Source organism: Apteryx rowi, unplaced genomic scaffold (genome assembly GCF_003343035.1).
Source record: "Apteryx rowi isolate R43461 unplaced genomic scaffold, aptRow1 scaffold_1664, whole genome shotgun sequence".
NCBI lineage: Eukaryota > Metazoa > Chordata > Aves > Apterygiformes > Apterygidae > Apteryx > Apteryx rowi.
In genome coordinates, this window is record NW_020447935.1 from 12,766 (window position 1) to 21,606 (window position 8,841).

The 8,841-nt window shown below is 67.5% G+C and overlaps 1 protein-coding gene across 1 annotated transcript in view; it reads left to right on the forward strand.

The window, feature by feature from the left end:
- SYMPK (symplekin) overlaps positions 1-8,074 on the forward strand; it is a gene marked incomplete at its 3' end in the record, with an annotated part of 11,530 nt that extends 3,456 nt beyond the window's left edge. The window contains exons 5-22 of the mRNA XM_026060195.1: positions 5-319; positions 403-573; positions 1,183-1,422; positions 2,601-2,755; positions 2,898-3,048; positions 3,182-3,395; positions 3,493-3,643; positions 3,736-3,971; positions 4,264-4,345; positions 4,466-4,579; positions 4,688-4,835; positions 5,016-5,176; positions 5,409-5,517; positions 5,610-5,710; positions 5,850-5,940; positions 6,349-6,450; positions 6,530-6,717; positions 7,898-8,074. Coding sequence (XP_025915980.1) covers positions 5-319; positions 403-573; positions 1,183-1,422; positions 2,601-2,755; positions 2,898-3,048; positions 3,182-3,395; positions 3,493-3,643; positions 3,736-3,971; positions 4,264-4,345; positions 4,466-4,579; positions 4,688-4,835; positions 5,016-5,176; positions 5,409-5,517; positions 5,610-5,710; positions 5,850-5,940; positions 6,349-6,450; positions 6,530-6,717; positions 7,898-8,074 — 2,906 coding nt within the window. The remainder of the gene's footprint in view (positions 1-4; positions 320-402; positions 574-1,182; positions 1,423-2,600; positions 2,756-2,897; positions 3,049-3,181; positions 3,396-3,492; positions 3,644-3,735; positions 3,972-4,263; positions 4,346-4,465; positions 4,580-4,687; positions 4,836-5,015; positions 5,177-5,408; positions 5,518-5,609; positions 5,711-5,849; positions 5,941-6,348; positions 6,451-6,529; positions 6,718-7,897) is intronic.
- Between the last annotated feature and the right edge of the window lie 767 nt (positions 8,075-8,841).

Below are 8,841 nucleotides of genomic sequence, written 5' to 3' on the forward strand. Positions count from 1 at the left end.
CCAGGCCCCCCGGCAGCCCCTCCGCGGGCCGTCGAAGGCGAGGCGTTGACGCCCCGCGCCGCCGCGCAGTGGATGGTGAAGTCCAAGGTGATCAGCGAGCTGCAGGAGGCCTGCTGGGAGATGGTGTCGGCCATGGCCAGCGACATCATCCTCCTCCTCGACTCGGACAACGACGGCATCCGCACGCACGCCATCAAGTTCGTCGAGGGGCTCATCATCACCCTGTCGCCCCGCATGCCCGACTCGGACGTGCCCAAGCGCCACGAGAACGACATCAGCCTCGAGCGCATCCCCAAGGATCACCCCTACATTAAGTACAGTGAGTCCTGGGCGTGACACGGAGAGGGGGGGGATCTTCCTCGCCGTGGCGCCCGCTGAGAGTCCCCCCCCCCGTCCCCGCAGACGTGCTGTGGGAGGAGGGCAAGGCCGCCCTGGAGCAGCTCCTCAAGTTCATGGTGCACCCGGCCATCTCCAGCATCAACCTCACGGCGGCCCTGGGCTCCCTGGCCACCATCGCCCGCCAGCGGCCCATGTTCATGGCGGAGGTGATCCAGGCCTACGAGACCCTTCACGGTAACCGCAGCTTCCCCCCTGCGCCCGCTGGGTGCTGGCCCTGGCCGCCCTCGGCACCCCCTTCACCCCGCTCTGTCCTTGTTAACAAACTGAGGGTCCCTGACCCTCTTTGGCCTCGTTTTTGTGGACTTTTCTGGTCCCCCAGGGTGTCCTGGGGTCCCCACAGGGCTCCCGGGACCACGTTTGTGTCCCCAGGGTGTTTCCACACCTGCTAACAGCCAAGCCAAGGACCCAGGTGTCCTGGATCTCCGTGCCCCAGGACCCATCTCCCATCCAGATGGAGGATCCAGGTGTCCGGGGTCTCCATGCCCCAGCACCCATCTCCCATCCAGACTGAGGACCCAAGTGTCCTGGATCTCCATGCCCCAGCACCCACCTCCCATCCAGACCGAGGATCCAGGCGTCCTGGGTCTCCATGCCCCAGCACCCACCTCCCATCCAGACCAAGGACCCAGCACCTTGGCCTCCCCCAGCAGCAGGGTGGAGGACCCGGGCGTCCTGATGCCTCTGTGGCCACCTTCCATCCGCACCCCGGGGCGTCCTTCCCCCCCCACGCAGGGACGCGGACCCAGGCGTCCGGGCTCTCACGCCGCTCGTCCCTCCCGGCAGCGAACCTGCCGCCCACCCTGGCCAAGTCGCAGGTGAGCAGCGTGCGCAAGAACCTCAAGCTGCACCTGCTGAGCGTCCTGCGGCACCCGTCCTCGGGCGACTTCCAGCCCCAGATCACCACCCTCCTGGTGGACCTGGGCACCCAGCAGGCCGAGATTGCCCGCAGCATGCCCAACCCTCGCGACGTCCGCAAGCGGCCCCGCGACGAGCCCGACGCCACCCTCAAGAAGATGAAGATCGGTGAGCAGGGGCGGCGTGGGGCTGCCGCCTCCCCCCCCGTGTCGTCCTGGGAGCCGCTGGGCCGAGTGGGGTGGAAGGACTCCTCTCTGGTGGCCTCCCGCTGCCCCCTTGGGGACGCTGGGCACAGGGGGTGGCAGAATGGACCATCCTGGGGTCCTCCCGGTGGTTCTCTGGGGTCTTCCCAGTGCCCTCCCGAGGACACTGAGCGACAAGGGGTGGCAGAACTGTCCCTTCTGGGGTCCTTCTGGGGACATGGGGGATGGGTGGTGGCAGAATGGTCCCTCCTAGGGTCCTCCCAGTGCCCCCCTGGGGACATTGGGGATGGGTGGTGGCCAAGCAGTCCCTCTTGGGGTCATCCCAGTGCCCCCTTGGGGACACTGGGGACGGGGGGTGGCAGAACGGACCCCACTGGGGTCCTCCCGGTGCCTCCTTGGGGACACTGGGGATGAGCGGTGGCAGAACGATCCCTCCTGGAGTCCTCCCAGTCCATTCTGGGGACAGGAGGTGGCAGAACGGACCCCACTGGGGTCCTCCCGGTGCCTCCTTGGGGACACTGGGGATGAGCGGTGGCAGAACGATCCCTCCTGGAGTCCTCCCAGTCCATTCTGGGGACAGGAGGTGGCAGAACGGACCCCACTGGGGTCCTCCCGGTGCCTCCTTGGGGACACTGGGGATGAGCGGTGGCAGAACGATCCCTCCTGGAGTCCTCCCAGTCCATTCTGGGGACAGGAGGTGGCAGAACGGACCCCACTGGGGTCCTCCCAGTGCCAGCCTGGGGTCTCCTAGTCCCTCTTGGGGACCCTGGGAGTGGGTGGAGGCAGAGCAGACCCCCTCCAGGGTCCTCCCAGTCCCCTCCTGGGATCCTGCCAGTGCCTGCTGGGGACACTGGGGGAAGGTGGGTCCTCCCAGTGCCACCCCAGGGCTTCCTGGTCCCTCCTGGGGACCCTGAGGCTGGATGGTGGCCAAGCAGCCCCCCCCAGAGTCCTCCCAGTCCCTCTCTGGTGTCCTCCCAGTTCTTCATGGGGACACTGGGGATGGGTGGTGACAAAACAGCCCCCAGGGTCCTCCCAGTCCCCCTTGGGAATCCTGCCTGCCCCTCCGGGGACACAGTGGGCGGGTGGTGGGCCCCCCACCCAGGCCTGGAGCCGGGTCGGAGCCTGACCCAGGGCTCCCCGCAGAGCCACCCCTGGGCGAGGACGACGAGGACAAGGACCTGGAGCAGGTAGCGGTGCCGGCACCCAAAGCATCCGGCCAGGGCAGCGCCCAGTCGGACACGGACATCACGGCCGAGTTCCTGCAGCCCCTGCTGACACCCGAAAACGTCGCCAACCTGGTGAGCGGAGCCGGGAGGAGATACTTGTCCCTCGTGGGGACGCTGGCATGTGGCACAGGGCCGCCTTTGGCCCCTGGTGAGGCTGTCCCCGTGCGAGGGACGGTCCGTAGGTCCAACGTGGGGTGTTTTCCCCCCACCCCAGGTGCTCATCAGCATGGTGTACCTGCCCGAGACCATGCCCGCCTCCTTCCAAGCCACCTACACCCCCGTGGAGTCCGCCGGCACCGAGGCGCAGATCAAACACCTCTCCCGGCTCATGGCCACGCAGATGACGGCAGCGGGGCTCGGCCCGGGTGCGTTGGGGCACGAGGGAAGCTCCCAACGGGGATCCCCGTCGCCTCCAAGCCCCGGTGCTGGCGGTTTTGGGGCGATCCCGCCCGCCGCGCGGCCACGCGGGCTTGGACGAGCGCCCGGTTGTCCCCGCAGGCGTGGAGCAAACGAAGCACCTCAAGGAAGAGCCGAAGGAGGAGAAAATGGCCAAGCCGGAGAGCGTGGTGATCAAACGGCGCCTCTCGGCCCTGTCCCAAGGCCAGGCCATCTCCGTGCTGGGCGCCCAGGGCTCTGCCGCCAACCTGCTGGAGGAGGAAGCCCCACAGACCAAGCGGCGCCCCGAACCCATCATCCCTGCTACGCAGCCCAGGTGAGCGCCACGGCGGTGGCGGTGGCGAACCCTCAGCCGCCCGCCGCGGGTGAAACGGCGCGTGGCCGGACCTCACGCCCGGCTCTTCCCGCTCCAGGCTGGCCGGCGCCGGCGGGCGCAAGAAGGTTTTCCGCTTGGGCGACGTGATCAAGCCGCTGAGCGACATGCAGATGGAGAAGCTGAAGCTGGGCGCCGTCAAGCGCATCCTGCGCTCGGAGCGGGCCGTGGCCTGCAGCGGGGCCGCCCAGGTGAGCGCCGATGGCCCGCCAGGGTTTGGGGGGGAGAGGGCGAACGGCCCCGTTTCCCCACCCCACTCACGGCTGCCGCCTGTCCCCCGCAGGCCCGCGTGAAGATCCTGGCCTCGCTGGTGACGCAGTTCGAGGTGCCCCTGAAGAGCGAGGTGTTGGCCTTCGTGCTCGACGACATCCGCGGCCGCCTGGACCTGGCTTTCGCCTGGCTTTTCCAGGAGTACAACGCCTACCTGAGCCGCTACCCCTCCGGCAGCCTCGACCACTACGACGAGTGCCTCATCGGCCTCCTCTCCGGCCTGCAGGAGAAACCGGACCAAAAGGACGGGTAGGGAGGGCGCCGCGGAGCTGCCGGCGGCTTCCCAAGGGTTCGCTGTCCCTGGGAGGAAGGGGACCGTCACCCACATGCAAGCAAGGGCCATCGTGGCGAGGAACCGCGGGTCTTCAGCCACGCTCGTGGCTCCTAACGTCCTCCACGTGGTGCCCCAAAAGCCCTTTTTGCCGCGATAGAGACTGTCCGTGGCCGGTGGCTCGGGGTGGGGCTGCGCAAAAGCCCCTGTGTCCCTCTCTGGGGACGGCCGTGGTTGAGGGGTAACGTTGCGGGGGACGTTTGTCGGCAGGATTTTCACCAAAGTGGTGCTGGAGGCGCCGCTGATCACCGAGAGTGCCCTGGAAGTCATCCGGAAGTACTGCGAGGATGAGGTGGGTCTCCGGGGAGGACGCGCAGGTGCCTCCCAATCCTGCCTGGGCCCCCAGGGCGCAGGGGGGGGACACGGGTGCCCCGTCCCCACGGCGTCCCTGCTCACGGGCGTCCCCTCGCAGAGCCGCACCTACCTGGGCATGTCCACGCTGCGCGACCTGATCTTCAAGAGACCTTCCAGGCAGTTCCAGTACCTACACGTCCTCCTCGACCTCAGCTCCCACGAGAAGGACAAGGTAACGGCGCCGAGGCCGGGCGCGAGCCCTCGGGCTCCGTCCCTGTCCCCAAGGGTGGCCGTCCCCCTCGCTTGGGCGCCCGGTGACGCCGCGGTCGCCTCCTCGCAGGTTCGCCAGCAGGCCTTGCTCTTCATCAAGCGCATGTACGAGAAGGACCAGCTGAGGGAATACGTGGAGAAATTCGCCCTCAACTACCTGCAGCTCCTGGTGCACCCCAATCCGCCGTCGGTGCTCTTCGGGGCTGACAAGGACACGGGTACGGGCGCTTCGGGGACCGGGCAAAGAGGGTGACCCTCGTCCCGAGCAGCCGTTTGGGTTCTTCCCGTGGCCGGCGGCTCCCGCAGCTCCCGTCTCCCGTCGGGATCGATGTGGGGAAGATGACACGGGGTCGCGGGGCTCTGCCGCGTCCCCGGCCCTGAGCTTTGCTGTCCCGCAGAGGTGGCCGCTCCCTGGACGGAGGAGACCATCAAGCAGTGCCTGTACCTCTACCTGGCCCTGCTGCCGCACAACCACAAGCTCATCCACGAGCTGGCCTCCGTGTACACCGAGGCCATCGCCGACATCAAGCGCACCGTCCTGCGGGTCATCGAGCAGCCGGTGAGACCTGCTGGCCCACGAGTTGGGGACCGGGAAGGGGACACCAGAGCCGTGGGGGCACGGGGTGCTGTGTTTAGCCTCCAGCGCAGGGTTCACGCAGAGCTTGGCCCCCGGTGAGGGGCTTTGCCTGGCCACGATGGTGGGAGAAGGGGCTCCAGTGGCCTCCTCCGCGCTCTGGTGGCCTTCTCCATGCTCTGGTGGCCTCCTCACGCCACCTCCGACCTCTTCCCAGATCCGCGGCATGGGCATGAACTCCCCCGAGCTCCTGCTGCTGGTGGAGAACTGTCCCAAGGGAGCCGAGACGCTGGTGACGCGCTGCCTCCACAGCCTCACGGATAAAGGTACCCCCAAGCTCCACGTGGCTCCGAGCACACGCGTGTGCGCACGCGTGCGCCCTGCGCCCGGCTCTGACGCGCCGCCGTCTTCCTCGCAGTGCCCCCCTCGCCGGAGCTGGTGAAACGCGTCCGCGATCTCTATCACAAGAGGCTGCCGGACGTGCGGTTCCTCATCCCCGTCCTCAATGGCCTGGAGAAGGTAGGAGCGGATCAGCCCGGACTCCTGGGTCCTTTTGTCCGCTTGAGACAGGACTCCTTGAGGCTGCCGTGCCTCAGTTTCCCCCTCCGGGGCTCTGTCGTTGCGTGGGCTGAGGGCTTTTTTTCCCCCTCCGCTGCAGAAAGAGGTGATCCAGGCTCTGCCCAAACTCATCAAGCTGAACCCCATCGTGGTGAAGGAAGTTTTCAACCGCCTGCTGGGCACGCAGCATGGTAGGGATGTGGGACCTCCCTGGGGACAATCTGGTGCCTGCTCTGGGGACATGGGACCTCTCTGGGGGTGGTTCTGGTTCCTGCTATGGGGACATGGGACCTCCCTGGGGACAGTCCTGGTGTTCATTATGGAGATATAGGACATGGGACCTCCCTGGGGACAATCCTGGTGCCCACTGTGGGGACATAGGACATGGGACCTCCCTGGGGATGGTCCTGGTGCCCACTGGGGGGACACGGGACCTCCCTGGGGACAATCCCAGTGCCCGAAGGGATGAAGACCCCGCGCCTGCTGGCAAGGGCAATGGAGTGGGCACAGTCCCACCGCAAACGGGCAAGGAGCAGGGACCGTCCCCCCCCCTTCTCCGTCCGGTGCCATCTCCCCCCCCCCCGTGTCCCCTCCCGCAGGCGAGGGCACCTCGGCCGTGTCCCCGCTGAACCCCGGCGAGCTGCTCATCGCCCTGCACAACATCGACTCCTCCAAGTGCGACATGAAATCCATCATCAAAGGTGAGCGGCAGCGGCGGCGGCAGGTCCCTCGCGCATTCGGTGACGCCGCGTCCCCCCGGTGACGCCTTTGTCCCCGCAGCCACCAACCTCTGCTTCGCCGAGAGGAACGTCTACACCTCGGAGGTGCTGGCGGTGGTGATGCAGCAGCTGATGGAGCAGAGCCCGCTGCCCATGCTGCTCATGCGCACCGTCATCCAGTCGCTCACCATGTACCCTCGCCTCGGCGGCTTCGTCATGAACATCCTCTCCCGCCTCATCATGAAGCAGGTGGGAGCCGCCGGCTGTCTGGCTGTCTGGCTGTCTGTCTGTCCGTCCCGGCCCTGGTGTCTCCAGGTGGCCCTTCCTGGGCTCCGTGTGGCCATCTGCGCCAGCGCTGGGGACTCTAGGTGGCCCATCCTGGGCTTGGAGTGTCTGTCCCAGCCTTGGTGTCTCCGGGTGGCCCTTCCTGCGCTTGGTGTGTCCGTCTGTCCCAGCCCCGGTGTCTCTGGGTGGTCCTTCTTGGGCTTGGTGTGGCTGTCTGTCCATCCATCCCAGCCCTGGTGTCTCTGGGTGTCCCTTCCCAGGCTTGGCATGGCCATCTGTCCATCTGTCCCAGCCCCAGCATCTCCAGGTGTCCCTTCCCAGGCTCCCCGTGTCCATCTGTCCTGGCGTCTCTGCATGTCCCTGCCTGGGCTCAGTGTGTCCATCTGTCCATCCGGGTATCGCTTTGCGGGCTCAGCGTGTCTGTCTCCATCTGGGTATCCCTTCCCATGCTCTGTCCGTCTGGGCATCCCTTCCCAGGCTCAGGGTGTCCATCCGAGTGTCCCTTCCTGGGCTCAGCATGTCCCTCTGTCCATCCAGGTGTCCCTTCCCGGGCTCAGGGTGTCCATCTGTCCATCCGGGTGTCCCTTTGTGGGCTCGGCATGTCCGCTGTCCATCCGGGTGTCCCTTTCCAGGCTCAGGGTGTCCCTCCGGGTGTCCCTTCCTGGGCTCAGCATGTCCCTCTGTCCATCCAGGTGTCCCTTCCTATGCTCTGCATGTCCAGGTGTCCCTTCCCGGGCTCAGGGTGTCTGTCTGTCCATCTGGGTGTCCCTTTGTGGGCTTGGCATGTCTGCTGTCCGTCCGGGTGTCCCTTCCTGGGCTCAGGGTGTCCATCTGTCCATCTGGGTGTCCCTTTGTGGGCTCGGCATGTCCGCTATCTGTCCGGGTGTCCCTTCCTGGGCTCAGGGTGTCCCTCTGGGTGTCCCTTCCCGGGCTCGGTGTGTCCATCTGTCCCTCCGGGCATCCCTTCCCCGGTGTCTCCCCCCGTCCATCCATCCCGCAGGAGCGCAGCCGGCCCGTCCCCGCCGGTGCCACCAGCAGAAGTGACTCCGCGGTGGGGCCGGGCGCCGGGGGGCACCGGCAGGGTGCCGCCGTCCCCCTGACCGCGTCCATCCGTCCGTCCGTCCGTCTGTCCGTCCCCCCGCAGGTGTGGAAGTACCCCAAGGTGTGGGAAGGCTTCATCAAGTGCTGCCAGCGCACGAAGCCGCAGTCGTTCCAGGTGGTGCTGCAGCTGCCGCCGCCGCAGCTGGCCGCCGTCTTCGACAAGTGCCCGGAGCTGCGCGAGCCCCTGCTCGCCCACGTCCGCTCCTTCACCCCCCACCAGGTGGGCTCCCAGCATGCACCGGGGTTGGCGCGAGCGGCTCCCGGCGTCCACCGGGGTTGGCGCGAGCGGCTCCCCATGTGCCCCGGGGTTGGCGCGAGCGGCTCCCGGTGTGCGCCAGGAGCCCCAGGGTTGGCGTGAGCGGCTCCCAGGGTGCACTGGGAGCCCCGGGGTTGGCGTGAGCAGCTCCCAGCATGCCCCGGGGTTGGTGCGAGTGGCTCCCAGGGTGCATTGGGAGCCCCGGGGTTGGCGCAAGCGGCTCCCAGGATGCGCAGGGAGCCCTGGGGTTGGCACGAGTGGCTCCCAGGGTGCACTGGGGTCGGCGCAAGTGACTCCCAGCATGCCCTGGGAGCACCGGGGTTGGCATGAGTGGCTCCCAGCATGCACTGGGGTTGGCGTGAGCGGCTCCCAGAGTGCCCTGAGGTTGGCATGAGTGGTTCCCAGCATGTCCCAGGTGTGTTGGGTTGGCGTGAGCGGCTCCCAGCATGCCCTGGGAGCCCCGGGGTTGGGGTGAGCACCTCCCAGCATGCCCCGGGGTTGGCATAGATGGTTCCCAGCATGCCCCAGGCATGTTGGGTTGACGTGAGTAGCTCCCAGCATGCCCTGGGAGCCCCGGGGTTGGCGTGAGCGGCTCCTAGCATGCCGCAGGGTTGGCGTGAGCAGCTCCCAGCATGCCCCGAGGTTGGCATGAGTGGTTCCCAGCATGTCCCAGGTGTGTTGGGTTGGCGTGAGCGGCTCCCAGCATGCCCTGGGAGCCCCGGGGTTGGCGC